The following is a 19,524-nucleotide window of genomic DNA, read 5'->3' on the forward strand; positions in this document are numbered from 1 at the left end:
CCCCATGCTTTCAGTGTGGGACCCCGGAGGCTGTTTTCTTTCATAGAACCTGTTAAAGGAGGCAGTATCTTTTGCTGGTGTTTTGTTAGTGAGTCTTGATGAAAAAGGGAGAAAATAAAGATTCCAGCTGTAATAAAGGGGAAAATGGAAAATATTATGCCCCTAAACATGTGAAAGAAACTGGGAGAGAAAAAGGAGCTGCCTACCATGTCTGTCTTTATATTTCATGTAAGACATAAACAAAAACTGTATTTCCTGGTCTCTAAGGAGGGCAGAAATCTAGCAACACTCATTGCTGTTCTGGCCCTTCCCCAAACGAGGTTTGAAGAAGCAGGAAAACTGTTAGATAAATGTCTGAGCTGTACCACAAGTCCCTCTTCATACCTCAGAAAACAGCATACGCTGCTGCTGCCCCTGGGGTAGCAGAGCAAGTGTATGCTGTGTGTAAGAGCAGAGGGGAGCACGAACTTCAAGCCAAAGAAGACAGTCATGATGTTCTAGTTTTGTGTAAAATGGTCAAGGATGGCTTGTTCTCATGAGGACATGAGCCTAGATTTCAGTTGTAGCAACATCTTGGTGGGTGGCACTGGTGTAGTGGATCAATTCTGAGTGCCGGGCTCCTTCATATATGTGAGGGAGACACTTCACATTTCTTTTCCATGCAACAAGTTGGGCTTTAAGCTCTTGGTGATATTCAGGGACAGCAAAAGGCCCATGTTGATCTAACAGCCGTCCCCTGTCTCTTCTGAGAAATGGATAGGAGATCTGGGCTGTGGGATGCCAACTGGACCACCCTGAATTAAGCATCCCCAAGTAAACATGTACGTCAACCACATTTCATGGAGGAAGATGTCTCAGCATCTAGTCTAGAACATAGCTCAGAAGTAACTATCGGGTCTTAAAAATTGGCAGTGGTAGAAAATCCATCTCACCCTATAGTATGTTATTGCAGCTGTTAATTATCGTCAAACATGGGGACGAGAGTTGGCTGCTGGGAGATTGTACCCAGTGGCCCAAGCCTAGTCCCAAGAGAAGTTCTTCTACGACCACGTCAAGTGGTTTGTAAGAATCACAAGTGCTTTTGAACAGCCAGACAGCTAGCAGCTGGAAAACATTGTTAGCAGCTGCAGAACAGCAATGGCCCATGATACTAGCTGCCAAAGTCTTTCTGAGTGTTGCCTAATCAGCTAGCTGAGGCTGTTCATGAGCAGAATTGCAGACTAAAGTAGATAAGCCCTAACAAAAAAGCTGTTTGAATAGAAAATATATACTGGGTTGTTGGATGGCAAAGATAAATTGGGTCATATTCAGAGTTCCTGGTGGTTGTTTTTTAATAGAAGAATTTTGTGGGTTATGGATTTGTCAGAAAATTACCAGTCTAAGCATCTGCACCTGAAGTGAGGCATTACATGTGCCGAGTGAGGGGACTAGCAATGCTTTTCCTTGGTATCATGAATGTAGTGACATTTTTTCTCCCCCCAAAGCAATGACAGAAGCACCGACCAGAAAGAAAAGATATTAAAATCATTTGCTTTAGAGCCTAATAGCTTTCACGTAACACTTTGCTTTATGACTCAATTATCCATTGCTGTCAAGGTATCTTTGTAATATGAGGTTTAAATTAAGTTTGTGTACAGTTGAAACTCATTTAGAACCAAACTCCACAAGGAACTTCCCTCATTCCTCTGGGAGCTTGTATAAGGCAAAATTGCTGCATACTCCAAAAATCCACATGGGAGCAGGGTCAATCCTCCTACCCCAAATCCACTTGACCAGTATGGAAACAGTAACCTATACTACAACCTATACAGTTGTCTGTAAGTGTTCTCTGTATCCTCTCTGGTTTCAAAAAGTACTCAAAAGTGTTTAACGAAAGCCAAATGCCTGAGCACTTCTGAGGTCTGGGGTCATGCTTTCCTCTGCATGGTGCATCGTGATGTTACCTAAGGATATTATAGCTTTGTATTTTCCTTCACTGTATACCATGCCTTTACAGCATAAAATAGTTTTTTAGATACATTACTGTTGGTGACTTCTAATATTGGAATGTTTAAGGTATTATTAATTCCTCTTTTAGACAAATCACCATAAAAGATTGAATTTCTTTATTATATTGATTTCCCTCTGCTAAACCGATTCTGAAGGTCTTAAAATAGATTAAATTGTCCTTTTTCGCATGGATAGCTGGAGCTTCCTAAACAATATTTGAAATGCAGGCGTTTATTTCCAGTGGTTTCTCCAAAATAAAGGTATTTGCATCCCCTCAAAAATCTCAAAAGACTTTGAAAGCTATTTGTAAGGGGGGGGGATTGTGCCATACTTTTTATGTTATGAGGAAAATAGAGCAATGGAAGTGGTCAGTGATTTTCTCCATCACATGGTACTAATACCAGAGCAAGGCCAAAGATACGGTGGCAGAACTGGGCCATTTATTTTCTTGTGCTTCATCCCCAGATGTATTTTCAACTTGGATGAGACAAATCATGTAGATGTAGTGTTTTCTTGTGAAGTTGTCGTAAACCTGATGTACTGGGCTTGTGTGCACTGTGAAGATGAAACTCTGTGATCTTAAGAATATATCAAGAGTATCTCCTGCCACTGCAGTTTTCAAAAGAAGCAGTTCTAGCACTTCAGCTAATCGCTCCATCAATAAGAGTTTGAAGTGTGTTGGAGAGATCCCACTCACTTGGCTAAAATCTAGGAAACCGGCACTTCGTTCAAGCTGGTATAAGATAAAATCTGGCAGAGTTGTGAACTGAAGTCAGGCTTTCCATAATTTTTTAGTATAAGCTGCCAGAAAGACTAGAAAGTACCAAAATCCATCAGTTAGGGCGATACACTAAGCAATTCAGTTGCTGTGCCAGCATTTCTGAGTGGGAAGGGCAGGGGCTGCTCTCCTGAATGATCACAGCTGATCTGAAGAGTGTAAAAGCCATTGATTACATATTTCAGTTCTGTCCAAGTGAAATGCTATGCTGCTTTCCCTCCAGAGAGAGCAAACTTTCTGTGAAGGACAATCATTACATGCCAGCCTCTCCGTCGACCCTGTTTTGTTTCAAGGAGACGGCATGAAATTTTGCTTCAGCTCACGTATGTCAAACTTGCTGGTGAACTAAGAAAAAGAAAAAACTCTAATATAACTTTGGTTTCTGAACGGCTTGAAAGGGAGCAGTGATGCTGAATATTTTGTGGCCTGATGGGGAGGATGGAAGGAGGGAGGGAAGGAGAGCAGGGAGGAGGAAAAGACAGATGTAGCTTTCTGGTTTGTGCACAGTCCACACATTACATGGAGAAAGTTATCTTAATTCAGAAGAACAGGTTTACCTTATGGGATCAGCAGAACAAAATAAAATGAGCCTGTTCAGCTGCATAGGGCTCCTGTTGTAGTGAGAGCCTCTGGGCACTGCTCTTCCGTGACAGGCAAGCGATGCTGGTATTGGCGGACAACTTGAGTTCCTTTTGTCTTGTGTTGGGGAAGAGAGTTTAAGGAATGTCTTGCTAATTTATATGCGGATCGCTGTGTCCCCAGGAGAAAACAGGCTGTGTGTCTCCAAGTGTCTCCTGGGTGTCTCCAAGGCTTCTTTCCACCCATAGTGCCATTAGCACACACTTGAGCATCTAATTCCAAGCTCTAAGTGCAGCAGAAGGGCTTTCCCCTGGAGCTCAGCCCCTGCTTCCCTCTTTCAGAGTCAGCACAAGCAGCACTTCTGAGATGGGGAATTTCTCTAGCTTTCCCTGCCCCATCTGCAGCAGTACTTTGCTGTTTGAATGCATTTTTTGTGTGTGTCTATATGCATTTTGCCTGCACATTATTGGATGGCAGTACCTAGCGTTGTAATGGTTGATGTAGTAACTTTTCTTTTTCTAGGTGCAGATTTGCACTACAATTAAGAAATGCACTTTAAGGGATTGGTACCAACAGTGGTTATCAAAATTTGGGCTGGCTCTCTCAAGTCATGGGATAGCAAAATAGAGCAGGTTGGCTGCAAGCAACTCTAAAGAGCATCACTGGAGCTTAAGAAATCGATTTATCTCTGCATTGGCTATGCCAGCTATACATGGTCAGAAGAACCCTCCTCACTGAATTAACTTTGTTGTTAGTTATTTGGCCCTGCACTCAGATTCTGGCATCAGTGAATAGCATCTGCACCGTGTGGAAATGTTTTGGCAATTAAGAGCCAATTAAATTTGGCTCATTCCCCTGTTCCATCCTTCTTATGATGGAAGGAGAAGACTCATGACTATCTAGCATCTATTAAAAAAAAAAAAAAGGGTGTCTTGATTTTGCTGAGTCTGGGGGTCTGTTTTTCTCTGCACTTGAAGGATGAAAGTTCAAGGGACATTGCACCATAAAACTTGTTCACAGAAAAAAAAATGTGTCAAAAGTGCTTCTAAATCATGTATGGTTTTATTATCATTGGGTCACTGGTGGTAGAAAAACCCTGTGCACTCAAGTATTTGAACACTGTCACGTAAGGTTAACCCAATGGATGAAATAGAATAAACAAGGAAATAACAGGGCTGGTGCCTTTATCCACAGTCGTCTTTACCCTTTCTTTCACTTGTTTGTCTTGGCAAGACTTCTCCAATGAGATATGAAGCTATCGCTTACCCTTTTTTAAACTGTGTATCAGTCAGGTCTGCAGATAAAAGCCATCAGTTAGACAGATGAAACCATAAAACACTGAATCTTTAGAAACATTCCTTTGTGTGATGTTGTCCTTCCTTTCCTTTTATTTGCTCATTAAGGACTGTGATCCATATATTGATGGGGTTTATGACCACCATTATAGATGCATCTATGGGCTTCATAGCCTTTTAATGAAGTCATTGTTGCAATGCTCTTCTCTGTTTGAGAAATATAACTAGATGGTGTCACACGGTGTCAAACGGACTTGCCCAAGTTCTCCGAAGGAAGGTATGGCGGAGAGCGGGTTGGATCCCAGCACAGCACCTGAGCTGCTGCATTTATCCATCCTCTTTGTGCTCCTTGTAAAGTTCCTACTCCAAGGGGGAAAGTACCTTTTGATTGAAAATACCTTTGGGCGCTTTCACAATAGATGTAGCAGTGATAACATTAGAAACATGATGGTGGTTTAGCAAATGGTTGATGAATGCAGCCATTAGGAAAAAAGTAAATGCAGCTTCAGAATCTCAGAAAGGAACAACCAGAAGGTATTCACCTGTCAGTCCAATATTTACTTTACAGTTTGTTTAAATTACAAATGCTAAGGGAACCCTTAAACAGAAAGAAAGTAAATGGTATGTGGAACACCTAAACCACAGATCACATCTGATAGATACAGAGTGAGCTCTTCGAAAAATGACGTTTTGTGGGTACACAAAACCTAGAGAATTGGGATTTCATCCATTGTGTACTGCTCATGTCCTGGTGTATTTATTTGCAAATATAGGTACCACAGCAGGATAAATAGTAAAAAGTAGATTTGGTGTATATATATCCACTTGTATAGTGGATATCTGCTTGACAATATACCTTTCAGTCCTGTAGAACTAAATCTGGTATCATGGAATTCAGTGGCATTTTTGCCATTTGATTTGTCCTGGAATCAGATACTTTTTTCCTTAGAGAATTTAGCAAAGCATTGTCTAAATAAGAATACAGCACAGTGTAGTAAAAAAAAAAAAAGAAAAAATGAAAAAGTCAGTGCTGACAGGTGGCAAGTAACAAATAGTTCTTAAGCAGACAGTTTTAAAAGGGGTGAGGTATCAAATATGCAGTAATTCATCTTGGAACTTGTTCTTTTCAATATATCAAGAAATGACAAGGAGGGAGATGTAAACACCAAGTTAATTAAATCCTCCAGTGACAGTGGGTCAGGGAGGATAATATATTTCAGAGCAGATGGATTGAAATTTCTGAATGATCTGGCAAATTTCAGGAGGTGGGTGGCAGAAAGGGAAGATGAGTTGGAATAGGCAGAAATGTCAGACAGTTCACCAAGAGAGGAATTACCATCATCAAAGAAGAAACAGTGGCATGGGGTGGAGGAAATGCTCAGATCATACTTAGCACTTTATAACAGCCTTTTGTCTGCGTGTATCAGAGTATTAAACCTATTAAATTAAGCATTCCCGATCTTGTGGAGGGAAAGTGTCGCTACCTGGTTTCACCAAAAGGAAGAGCATAGCTGAGGATGTAAATGACATTCTGGAAATGACAGTGGATCAGCATGAGGGAGGTGGGATTAGAAGGTCGGACTTCTCTTCCTCCCTGACCGATCAAAACTGGCATTTAAGGTCAGACCTGAGGCACAGTCCTGTGATCTGCATTTCACAATGACAACGAACATGGTGGGGATCCGCTTGACCAGTGTGGAGCTGCAGGATTTTATGCAAGAAGTCTCACGACACAGATTTGCTGTGTCTCTCTAGAATGAGAAGAGCAGTCATTCACAGCGTGGTTTCTCGGTGTATACACAGAGCAAGTTCAGGGGGCCTGTCAATAGGAACTGGTATTGGACCTACAGGAAGAGCCCCTTTGGCTTAGACCCGGACTCTGTGCCAGATGTATTCTGCTGTGGTGTCCAGCCTCTGTTCAGTGCCTTGCAGTCACCTTGCCCTACAGCAGTGTTTTGCACCCAGTGGGTTGTAACCCTCAGGATTTTTATGAAAAGTAAGGGTGGGAAGGGTTATGGGAAGAATTATATATTTGAAGTACTTAAACACTAGTTCCTTCTCTCTCTGTCTCTCACCAAGTCACTTGCTCATCTGTCTTGCTCAGGGTCACCTGTTCTCTCTCAACTTTTTAAAACTCATGGAAATGCTAAAAATAAGATTTTCTCTGTTATCATGGATACTCTCACAGCACATAGAAAAGTAAGAGCTTGAAGGAATTTAAAAATTCAAGGGATGAAAAATTCTTTATTTTGAATAACCCAAGAGCCCAGAGGGCTGTACAGAGGCATCTTTGTATGTGTAGAAAGGTAGTAATGATGACAGTACCACCTACGAATAATGATGCCAGTATATATAGCCTTGGCAGGACTGAAATTGGAACAGTATAGGCAATAATGGGCTGTTCACTCTAAAAAAACAGAACTTGAAATCAGAAGTTGGAGCATATTCAGAAAAAAACAATGAAGAGGTCAAGATGGCCAGGACTAGATTGAGCTCATCTATGATGTAATGCAGTATATTCTCTGGTAGCTTGTCAAGCTTCTGCCTGTGAATCTATATGCAGACTCATCTATAGGCTTATGCTGACTTGAGAAATTCCTTCTCCAAGTTGGATGATCTCATCCTTAATCTGCCATTTTACTGCAACTATGTACGGTTCACTCTAGCATTCGGCAGGTGTTCTTTCTTTCCATTTTGTCCTTGCCGGTTTTCTATACCCCTTTCCAGATAAGAGGCTGTCTGCCTAAGGAAATGAGCTTGTCTGACCATCACTGAACATCTGGAAGCCATTTGAAGTTGCCTTCTCATTATCTTGCAAATGTCATTCCTCAACTGTCTGACCAATTTTTAGGGAATTTCTTTCTAGGCTTCCTGGCAACTAAGTTCAAGCAAAGATATTTCACAAACCCCCAAACCGGTAATTATTTGCTTCACGATGCTGCCCTGAAGGGAACCTACTCCTATAGGCACATTCACTGGCCTGTATAGGATGTGAAGCTCATGGAGAGCATCTTTCCTTAAAGGAAGTGTAGCTGTGAGAGACATTTCCTTACAAAGAAAGTTTTCCAGAGAAAAGATGGGCTTGTGACTGGACTAAGTCACTTTGCTTACCCAAACATACACCTTAAGACAGAAAAGAGTCAGCAATGAGACATGGCAATTTTTTCTTGGGGGTTTATTACATTTTAGGTAGCATATCTGTGCTTAGGTTTACTATAATTGAGGATCCCATTTTATTGCAGGATTGACTACTTCATTCCAACTGCAGAATTTGTTGTGCAATTTGTCCTTCTTTGTTTGAAGGAAAAACTTCTTATTCTCTTCATTTTGAATGCTTCATCTTTACTTAGTCTAGTCCAAAGAGCAGTGAGATGGATAGATAACTACTGTGCCAGTGAATGAGTTGTGGAGAAACACGACCAACACGCTCAACCCACTTGTAGTTGCTGATCTGCAGCATCTGACCTCTTAATGATGTAACAAAATAAATTTTCAAAAGGCGAGTTACAATAGGTGGTGCAGTCATTACAAATACTCTTTTTCTTTTACTTTATTAGCTGAGGCAAAATTGGTAAGGAGACAAGTTTACAGAGAGACAAGGCACTTGACAAAATAGATACTGTAATTGGTAAGGAAATAAGTGGAAAATTGGTTTTCTTGTTATAATAAAATTAAATCATGTGTGATCTTCAATCAAAGGAATACATTTTGGAAACATTTTATAAAAATGACAGTAAAAAGGCTGCCATGGAGAAGATTTAATACAACATTAATTACGAATATTGACCCAAGAATTTGGTACAGAAAGTACATGTACTTTCAGAGAGCAAAGTTGTCTGAATACATAATTATACTTGATTGTAGTTCTTATAGTGGTTTTACAGACCTTTCTAATGAAGTGAGTGGTCTAAACTGTTGCTTCTCTCCTATCATAGTCAGCAATGAGTAATAAGAAATATGGGCTCTCCATAAATACTTTAGGCACTATTTAGATAGTTTTATTCAATTCTGAGGAAAATTAACTTGGTCTGAGAGATTACCTTCAGATTGCTGTAGGAGTTCTGAATAAGGAAGACCATGCTTATAAGGGTGTCCATCAGTTGTGCAAGTCTGTTTTCTGTTGCCTTTAGGGGAAGTTCTATCTCCTGCTTTTTTGAAATTTTCATACATGGTTATGAGGTTCTTTTCTCCTCCTCCACCATCCTCCTCACTCCTCTGTTACAAGTCCAGCTCCCCGTAGGTAGTTGTACAACTTTTGCTGCTGTGGTGTTCCAGCCTACTCCAGTGGGATCTTCTTCTCCTTGAACCTGCACTGTGTCTCATAGAAAACCATGGATCTCAGTTCAGGGTTTACAGAAGGAGCCTTATCCATGAAAATGCAGGTGTCTGTTCTGCTTTTCCACTTTCTTGCCATTGGCATCATGCCTTCAACGTATTTTCTCTTGCTAAGGATGTTATAGAAATGGAAATTCTTCTTCAGTCATCTCTGGGCCCTGGAGAGTATAATAAGCTGAAGAATGGGTGATTTCGTTTTGTTTTGCCCAGCCAGGGAGAAATAAATGGAACTGAGATGTACCAAAACCAACGGTCTTCCTAGAATTTTAAAAATAATGTTAATTTAACATGTTTCTATGAGAAGAAAATCTGATGCTAATTGATTCTATAGGGTTTTGAGCCATCTACGTCGTTATAACTGGATGTTTCACCAACTGATAAAGGAAGGAAATTCTGTAGAAGAGAGAAGGAAACTTCTACAAGCTCTAGTACATATTGTAAGAATACATTTGAAGTTGAAAGGAAAAAACAGGAATAATCAATCAGAAATTAAACTCAAGCTGTTAAAAAAAGGAGAGGATGCCTAATGAAATCTTAATTAGAATCATAACACTTTGCAATCGTGCGCAAAATAGTATATAAAGTTAATTGGACCCACTGGGTTTTGCAAGCTTACTTGTCTAAGGGGCTGCTGTTTTCTTTAATGAAAACATCATCCTTCACAATGTCGGGAGAGCACGTGGGAATCTCTGATCTCACATGCCAGATGTCATATTTTGTTACACTTTTAAAACTTGAAAGCCATTGTAGTTTCAGAAATCCACACAAACCAAGGATGATGTGCTTTGTTCAGTGGTGGTTCTTCGTCTGTAGAAGGCTGTTGGTACTGAAATGCTGTCAATAATCACAAGCCCTCTGGAAAAATAGTGTAAGAGTGTACACTTATTAATTGAAGTTTAAATAATGACATGAAGTGTCATATGTTGACTTCAAAAGGTGAAGCGGCTGTCTTGATTTTTGCTGCAGAAAATATTGGAAAATCTTCAGTAGTAGTAAATGCAGCTTCTTTGAAATAGAAAATCTTGTAATTTGTGTAGCTAGGTTTTTACTGAAAACTGTGAATTGAGCCTTGGACTCCAAAGTGGTCTGGAACACTTCTGTAGTCAGTTTTGCTTTCTGCGAGCCTACCATATGAAAGATTGCCTCTGATATAAGTATCAGATTTGGATAGTTTCCAAATTTTTCATTTATCTGTATTATCCTAGTGCCCTGAAGAACCAGTCCAGAAAGCCATCCTGACACACACAATCACACAGCAGAGAGACTGTCCTGAGCAAACCAACGTAAACTAGACGAACAGGAGACAACAGATGGATACAATCAGACAGCAAAATTCAGGGGAACAGTCAGACGGTACTGGGCCAGAATATGACTGAGCTACGGCGAGCACATCAGCAGCCTAACTACTGACAACTTCTGGTTTATTGGGTTTTTTTAGACATTAGAGGAAAAAGGAGTCTTAAGAAGGAATTTGAAAGAAGATAATGAAATAGCTCTGCAGATGTTTACAGAGATTTCCTCCCAGGCATGAAGGGCAGTGTGGGAGGAACATGAAGGCACTTGTTTGAATATTTATCACGTGGGGGTGGAGGCTGGTATTGTGGGTTGTCAGAGGGAGGTGATGGCATCTCTCTGGTGCATAAGACTTACTGCAGCAGAAGAGCGTAAGGAGACCGTTGCAGCCATCAGACAGTCGATTCCTTGGAGTTCTCAGGCTGTATCCATCATGACAGTACTGAGCTGTGGTTTTAGGAGGACAAGTTAAAAGGAAGAATGAGTATGGGAGGAGGGTTGTTTACTTGATTTTATTTTGATTTTGGAGAACTTTATCCAAACCCTATTGAAGTCAATGACATGGGCTTTTCATAGGATATCAGGGGAGGGGTTCAGCTCCAGCTGAAGACGTCTAAATGTAGGTGTCTGTGTGTGAGCTAGGTATCTGAGCCCCAGTTTTCTCAATGGAGATCTAGGTCTGGATTCGGATGCCTCAGGCTAGGTGTCTAATGCCATTTCAGTTCTGCTTGGCCTTCAGCTGTTCCAGAGGGACCAGGGATCTCTAAGGTCCCGTTAATTGAGTCAGTACAGTCTGTAGACATAGAGAGCAATTCATCACATCTTGAATCTCTCTCTAAGCTCCATTAACTGAATTGACTGCATCTTTTTTGACTGTAGTTGGGGACTTAGTATGCTCACACAAAGATACCTACACCTAACAAACTGAATACTGCTCCAAGGATATAAAATCTCATGGCTGGGTGAAATCCTTACTCTGTTGACATTGGTAAGAGTTTTGCCACAAACTTCAGTCAGACTAGGACTTCACTTTCTGTGCTCTATGCAGTACTTCATATCCAAACCTTTTGTTCAGCTTTACTTCTTTAATTAAAATTTCCTACAGGCTCTTGAATTAACTCGCCTATCCATCTGTTATTCCGCTAATATCCCTGATAATGTCTCACAGTAGCTCCCAAAGAGCCTAGGAAAAAAAGCTACGATATAATATCAGCGTTTACAGTTGGGTAGTGAAGTACAAGATAAGCATTAAACTTTTCTAAGAGCACCTACACCCTGCAGTAAAGCATGGCACTGAGGTCCAAGTCCGACAGATGTGGGCAGGTGTCTCCACACATCACTATGCAGTTCCTTATGGAAGACATGGATCTCAAAAGCAGTACAGCTGCCTGTGTCCCTGAGACAGTGTCCTTTGGTTTAGGGACAGCCCCACGTTAGTGCAGTTGCATTGCCCCGCGCTGGAACAAGCTGTCTTGGGGTTTGTTGGGATATTTCCGTACTGCTGTACTGTAGAATGTAAGTATGCTTTAAATAGAAAATATGTTCACCACCTATCTGTAAGATGCTTTTTAATAATGTGCTCTGCTATTTTTTGTGATATATTCTGCTTTGAGGAGCTTTTTTTCTGTTTGTGAGCTAAGAAATTGTGCCAGAGTAACTGAGAGCACTCCTAAGACTGGAAATGAATACATGTGAAAAGAACAACTCATTATTTGAATAAGTTTGCCTGAAGGGGGAATTTCTAAACTTTTAGTAAAATTCCATTCCCTTCCTTCATGTTAATTAAATTAAAGCTGGGAGGATAGGACAGCATAGCATGCTAGTGTGATATATCTGGGGCACAACTCCAGAAACCAAAAGTCATCTTACCCCCCTTGGCTTGTCTGTCTTTTTATTGAACGCCGTGAGATTTCATTTGCAATAATGAACTGCTTTTATGCCAAACTTTTCAGTACTACCAAATGAAAGGAGGAACGTGTTGACAGGAAGTGAAAGTTGCATAATCGCTGCAGAAGCCCATGACTGAATCGCTGCTCTGTTCATCACTGCGCTGGTTGACACGACATCAGGAGGGTTTTTTTCCTTCCACTGACTTGAATAAAAGAAGGATCGATTCCTAACTGACCACCTGCATCAGGGCATCAGAGTCACGTTTCTTTTAGTTATAAATTATCCCCACAGTAAAATGGGATTGAATAGTGCATGTTTATGACATCCAACAAAATCTTTCAAGGAGATCACGTTATCCTCGGAATCAGTCTTTTCAGGCAGTCTTGTGGAGTGGGTTAACGCAGTAGCAATATTTCTCCATCTTTTTCCCCATTTCTCTTTCTCACACTTGGAAGCGGTGACTTCTGGCTGTTCTGTGCTGGCCCACATGCAGGCACAGCAGGAGGCTCTTGGCTCCTCTGACTGCATTTGTTGTCCAAACAACTGCTCCTTACTCCCTCAAAGGAAGATGCAGTGGGCAGATAGAAATATTTTGCAGGCCAGATGGGGCTAATGGGCCACAAACTGGAGCAATCTGACCAAAATACATATTTAATTGAAGGTTGTTTCTTGAATGTCTGGCAGGGAATTATGCACCATGCTTGACTGGTTTGCGGTGACCAGATCTAGTTTTGCATGTTTCAGCTCCTGATCATGTCAGTCGTATTCAGCGGCACTCAGACTTCCCAGGAATTGCTTAGTCCCTTCATACATACATACATACTTCAGATAATCCTCAAATAGGCTTAAGTGCAGTTCTGCTAAGTGGCATCCCTACGGTATATGACTATTGTCACATTCACTGTGGTAATTTCTGGAAAAATCTCCTTTGCTAGTTTGCTTTTGTTTTGTTTGCTTGTGTTCTTCCCCAAAAAAGTTGGCTTTAAGTCTGTATATCCAAATGAAAGTTACTGCTGCTTGTGCAAAATGCAAGGAATTTCCCTCAGGCCTGTGCTTTATGCCCTTCATACCTTTAGGAGCGATTCTCCAGATTTCACCAGCTAGGCAGGATCTGATTAGGGTAACATATGTGTAAAAGGTATGCCAGGAATGACAGTGGACTTCAGTTGCTGGTCTTCATTATCCAGTATTTTTTTTTTCTTTTTGCCCTGCACTGATATCCCGAAATTAGATCTCTGTTGAGATATACATCTGAGACCCTTATCATTTGTGGACTTCTCTCAAAATGCCCCCTGGACCAGATTCATTTCAGAGTAATGATCTGCTTCTCTACATTTCCCCTGTTGCTTATTTAAATAGGAGATGCTCCTTTATGTCTTCAGTCAAATGATAGTGCAACATTTAGAAGATCTCTTAAAGCAGCTGCTGCTGCACTCTGCACCAGCAGAGGTATCATTTCATTAGTGGAAAATAAATTCTTGTTAAGCAAATGGTATACAAAATGTTATGTAACAGGAAGCATTTAATGAGAAGATACTTAAAGTTCTGTTTATATTGTACGCACATGTCCAGTTAAGTTTTTCTCGGCCCCATTGTGCAAAAGAATTTATCTGTCCTAAGTAAGGAGTGAATTTGTTTTTCTAGTATTCTCATCATGCTGGTACTAACATACCTGACATTGAAAAACTTTGAGATTCTCCAAGAGAACATTTGTAGAATACTGTAGTGACTTCAGAATATGAAGACAGAAATAAGAATAAGCATATTTAGGTTGCAGATTGATTAGTTATGAATATCAATGGAATTTTGGTTATTTAAAAATGTCTACTGCTAGCACTTCCAATGCTTTCTGATGATGGCTGTTGCTGGCCCAGTGTCTTCTCCCTTTCTCTCCAGGTAGGACACCAAGAGCCAAGAAAAGAATTTATAAGACAGGGCATAGTTAAGGATCAGCCTGTTTGCCTCCAGATCCATCAGAAAGTAGGTACTTACCTGTGTTTAGATAAAACACTGTAGAAGAAGGAGCCTAACATATGAGGCATCAAGATATCAGCAATAGCAGAGGTCTGGAAGAAATTTCCTAGAAAGGACCATATTGGCCAAAGACACCCAGACAAGATGTTGTCTTGACTGGTAAGATGCCAAGGGTCAGACCACAAAACTAAAAGAAATGAGATCAGGCTGAGATCTTAAGTTATGGCTGAGATCCAGCCCTCAAAAGGAAAGAATCAGATGAGGGTTGGAAGACTTCGTCTGGGAAAAGAGACGTCTCCTCTGCCTTTAATTCTCTGGCTGATGGTATAAAGGAGAAGCTTATGCCCTTTTATTAGACAAGTAATATGCCTAGTTTAGTCGCATAATAGTACCAGTATGTCTGTGTGTATAAAAATATATATGTTGGAACTTTTGTGTGGACGCAGGCCAAAGGTTGATGTCAGTCAGCGTAGCTGTGAGCACATACCTAGTCACCGAGCTGCTGAATGCAGTGCTGGTCCCACCACACTTTCCTGTATTCACCGGTTACCTAAAATGTGGTGATCCAGTGAGCCACTCATACACAGAACGAACCTTGACTAAATGTACTGTTTAAGTTCTCTTCATAATAGTTTCTAAAGATGAATCTATTACTGAAGTAAGATATGCAGTTGGTACTCCATAAGTAAAATAGAGGGTATGTGAATCTTATTAGAGGTATTATAGCCAATAAATTTTGAGCTATCTGTGAATGACCTTGGTCAGACTTTCAGCAGTGTAGGGAAGATTTGGAGGTCAAACTTTTGAAGATGCCTGAAAGCCCATTTTTAAATTATAGTCAACTGACTTTCCATCAATATCTGAAATATTAAAAATGGGTTGGAAATGGGACTCAGTCTCCTAAATGATCTTTAAAAACAGGTAGACAAAACTTTGTAAGAATGAGAGGCATGAGTCGAACAAGTAAACTCAGTGGGTTTTCTCCCTCTTCAGATATCCTGCATGATTGGGATAGATCACATTCTAGATCACATAGATGTGATCACATAGATCACATGGATGTGAAGTGAAGGAGTAGACAGTTTTTAATTTGTTCTTCTTGCTCACTGCAGGATGGATATGTGTCACCTCTTCTTTATTCCCTGGAGGCCCTTGAAAAGCCTATGAAAAATAGATTTTTTTTGTCCATCTCAGCTATTTCTGATGTTTAAGAGGTGAACCTCCTAGGCAGGGCTAGCCAAACTCTCTTCCTGCTTAAGACCCACCAAGCTGTTATTGTTTCCAGTGCAGCACTTTCTCTGCCCTCTAATACCAGACACAAAGGGCAGCCATATTTTAGTCACCTCCATCTGTTGATTAAAAAATGGCTTGTCTAATCATGGAATGTGCGAAGAGATTTCACATAACAGTTTTTCATACCACTTGTACATTGGTTTTCCTCCACATAAAGCTTTCCAGGAAAAGGTTTTCATATTCTGCATCCCAAGACTAATAAAAAATTGAAACAAATTCTTTGTAGGATGTTAATTGCAGCCCGCTTTTCTTTTCCTCTCTTCTCTGATTTTAGCAGGTTTCTCTAAAAGTGTTCTTTTTGCTTTTTCTACAGACTGTATGTGGATGGACCTTTTGGAAGTCCCTTTGAGGAATCCCTGAACTACGAGGTCAGCCTCTGTGTGGCTGGAGGTATTGGAGTTACACCATTTGCATCAGTACTCAACACACTGCTGTAAGTGAGCTTAAGCCTTTTAAAGTAATTTCCCCCCAATTTACCATAGTAGTGCATGTCAAAAAGACTTTCAGAGTATTTAAAAACTTCCATTAGCATAAGTGAATGATTCCTTGGAGAGAGGTAGGGGACTGGGATGTCCCCTGAAGAGCATAAATCATCTCATGTAAGCTTTGTAACCCAAAGAGTTGTGGCAGAGTTGTGCCAGTAATGCACCTGAGCTGGGACAGTGTCACTGACCTTATATCCTGCCACCAGCCTAGCCTGTAGTCACAGCCCGTCAGCTAGACTTGTTCCCCTAGTCCCAGCTTAGATGAGGCTATGGACTGTGACACTGAGTTTTTGAGAATCAGGAAGTTGTGACAGTCTTTCTGCTGGAAATGCAGGGCCAGCTCTCCTGGTCTGTTTGACTTCTGTAAATGTGTAAGTTTAAGGTTTTAAGGGAAGGGGATCAACTTGGATTCAGATAGCATTCAGATGTTTGACTCCATTTGAAAAATTTAAATTTTAGATATGCCTTTTTCTTTACTTGTTTTTTCTTGTTTCTCTTTTTTTCTTTTTTTTTTTTTAAATTTAAAGTCTTTGACATTATGTTTAGACCAAACCTTTCACCTCTTGTTTCTCTGTCACACTGGCAACATGGTTCCCACCAAATCTTACACTGTGTGAAACAGGCTTGCTTTTATGATTGCTATTGATTTTTTTTTCTTTTTTGCTAGATTATTGGCTAAGAGCTCCAGTCACAGGTAAAGCACTCCTGTTTCATAGGCGCTGTATAAACAGCCAACCAAACCAGCAAACCTTCCTTGAAGTGTTGAAAGGCTAGCTGGCTTTGGAGGGTTTTACAATGCACGATTGAAGCATTTGTTCTAAGATGAACATGCCAATGGCCAGCTCTAACTCCAAAGTGAAGTTAAAGCCTGGAATTTAGATGCTGTGCACATTTTCTGTCCTTGATCTGGGCTGGACCTGACAGTGCTGAGCGCTTCTGAAAATTATCAGACCCACCTGTCTCATAGCGCTACAGCCCTCAAAGACCATCTTGGGCTCCCTCATTTTCTTTTCCTTGATCATCCTCTCAAAAAGAGGGCACATTTTTGCTGAAAGCCTGGTGCCCAGGCGGGTGGATAAGATGACCATTTTCCTCATGATGGATTATCCTTGACAGTGCTTAGCAAAAATGTCACAGATGACAATGATGGACCAACAGCAGATAATGAGATGTTAGACTCTACCAGTGTGTTATCACAGGCTGTAGGAACTTGCACAGGCATTTCCATAGAAGGTTAGTGTCCAAAAGGTTTTGCAATGTTCATTTATCTGGATAGAGCCATAAATGGGCTTCCAAGCAGCCAATCCCATAACCTGCCTTTGTAGCTGATCTTCCCCTTGTGCACTGTAACATTATACAGGGGAATCATTCTGTAATTCTGGGAAAAAGTAACAGCCTAAGCTTGTTTTCCTTCTCAGTATTTAAAGAAAGCACTGGTTTAGTGGATGATCTGCCTGTTGTCTTTGCTCCGGCTTAGAAGCAGAATTTGGCAGGTGTGAACACGCAAACTGCCCTACGATGCCAGCGCTGCAGAGCAGCGGGGCCAGTCCTGTTGTGTCAAGGACATGCGGGTCTGGGGGAGATCAGAAGCCCGTTGACGTAGTCATTTGTTTCCTGCTCAGTAGTGTTCCAGTTGGATGTACACAATTTGATTGCTGCTCGCGCCCTTCCCTCTACTTAACTGTTGAACCCTATGCCCTATTTTTAAGGAAATATAATTTACATTAAGGAAAGATAGTGGCTTTCATGCAGAAGGGTCTGTAAATAATGGCTGTTATTATGGGCAGTGGTAACATAGAAACACACAAGAAGTGTTATATACATGTGGATTTGGTTGTAACGGGGGATTGCACCTTTATTGCATAATATATCCTGCTGGAGGTAGACCCAAGCATATGTGTCTGAGGTGCTATTTTAAATCTATGCTTGAATTGTTTCGTGAAGTCTTGCAGTCCGGCCTCTTTGTCCAGCTGCAACGTTTCATCACCGAGAGTGGTGTTTTTGAGCTGCAGCAGTTCAACACAAAATGCCTTGCATTTTTCTCTTCTTTTATCCTTTTTTTACGGTGAAAGGCACTTACTCTCCTTGCTACTGCTTATAGTTATCTTGTCACGTCTGACCAGATTGTGACCCTTCCTAAGGGCTTGTCTTAGTATAGGCAGTCAGAAAAAGATGGAGGAAATCCTGCTCTGCAGGTCAACAGTTTACATATTAAAAAGCTGAAATCAGGACTTGAAAACCACTGTACTCTCCAGTCTTAAAGTACTTTTTTTCTCTCCGTGGGGAGTTTACAGGAAAGGTGAGTTTTCAGTCCCTACATGCTGCTGAGAATGTCTCCATCCTTGCCCCTCGGGCTTACAGTGGAGGCTAAGGGTATGGGGAGGTAAGGCAGTGATTGGAGTCATCATTTAGTGGATCTATTAATAGAATACCCTTGATGGATATGCCAGCAACCCTAGAGTTTGAAATAATGCACAATGGATATAGTGAGATATATCGTGAAACTTTTTGACTGGGGTTGGCTCCTGGGACTAGTTGACAGGCTATGGCCTTCTCTATCTGAAAATTATTTTAGGAGGAAAAGGAGGAAACAATCTGTGCACTGGCTATTTCAGTGATCAGAACAACAGAAAACAGCATTGGCTAACTAAGAAGATACTTCCTGGGTATTTGTGCTCTGTTTGAACTCATTAATGATCAGGATTTTTTTCACTTTTGTTTTCTTTCCCAGTTCATTCCAGTCCTTCCTTTGTGCTATATTTGTGTTTTATTTGCATTGGAAATCTGACACACGAGTCCTGTTTTTCTAAATGCAACGCCAGAATCTGCCCATGACTGCACTTTCCCCACCAGCATTTTCGGAGGACTGTAATATATCACACAGTTTCCTAACACAATGGAGCTCTGATTTTATTTGGTCTTCGTGATTTTGCTAGAGTATTAATTATAATCAAGCAGAGCCTTTCACATATAAAGGCAAAATTAAGTCCTGACATTATTGCATTTGTCAATATTTTCCTCTTACGGGTCGCTTTATAAACCTAATAAAGAATTGACATAATACATTTGAACTTAGAATGTCTGCTTTGCTTTGAAATAAAAGTTTGATGATGATGCATGAATCCATATTTGCTGCCCAAATCATCTGTATAGCTGACAATGTCCTAATGCAGAAACAGTATCTGTGAAGGGTGTTAGCTCTGTGCTAGAGATTTAATATTCTCAGGATCATCATAATAGCCTGCATTGGTCATTTCGGTGTCTGATGTATCATAGGATGAAGAACAACTCAGCAGTTAGCTTCTAATGGAAATTCACGTTTCCACTAATGAATATAAAGCATCTCAATTAATGTTTCCTTTATAAATGATAATTTTTAATTACCCAAATATTTTCTTTTCAAGTGACGGCTGGAAATGCTACAAGCTCAGAAGACTCTACTTCATTTGGGTGTGCAGGGACATTGAATCTTTTCGCTGGTTTGCAGATCTGCTCTGTATGCTGCATAACAAGGTAATGGGTGTTGCTTGGAGGGATACTGACATTGTATAATTAATATATGCGGGGTATGTCCACACCACACAACCGGATGCTATAGAGAAAGGCAGCCTTG

The 19,524-nt window shown here is 40.7% G+C and overlaps 1 protein-coding gene across 2 annotated transcripts in view; it reads left to right on the forward strand.

The window, feature by feature from the left end:
* The window catches only part of NOX4 (NADPH oxidase 4), a 104,734-nt gene that overhangs the window by 77,139 nt on the left and 8,071 nt on the right, over window positions 1-19,524 (forward strand). The window contains exons 14-15 of one of the 2 annotated variants that reach the window (XM_075140462.1): window positions 15,740-15,859; window positions 19,316-19,424. In XM_075140462.1, the coding sequence (XP_074996563.1) occupies window positions 15,740-15,859; window positions 19,316-19,424 (229 nt within the window). The remainder of the gene's footprint in view (window positions 1-15,739; window positions 15,860-19,315; window positions 19,425-19,524) is intronic. The other variant, XM_075140470.1, reaches the window with a different exon arrangement.

This window comes from Calonectris borealis, chromosome 1, assembly GCF_964195595.1.
Source record: "Calonectris borealis chromosome 1, bCalBor7.hap1.2, whole genome shotgun sequence".
Lineage (NCBI taxonomy): Eukaryota > Metazoa > Chordata > Aves > Procellariiformes > Procellariidae > Calonectris > Calonectris borealis.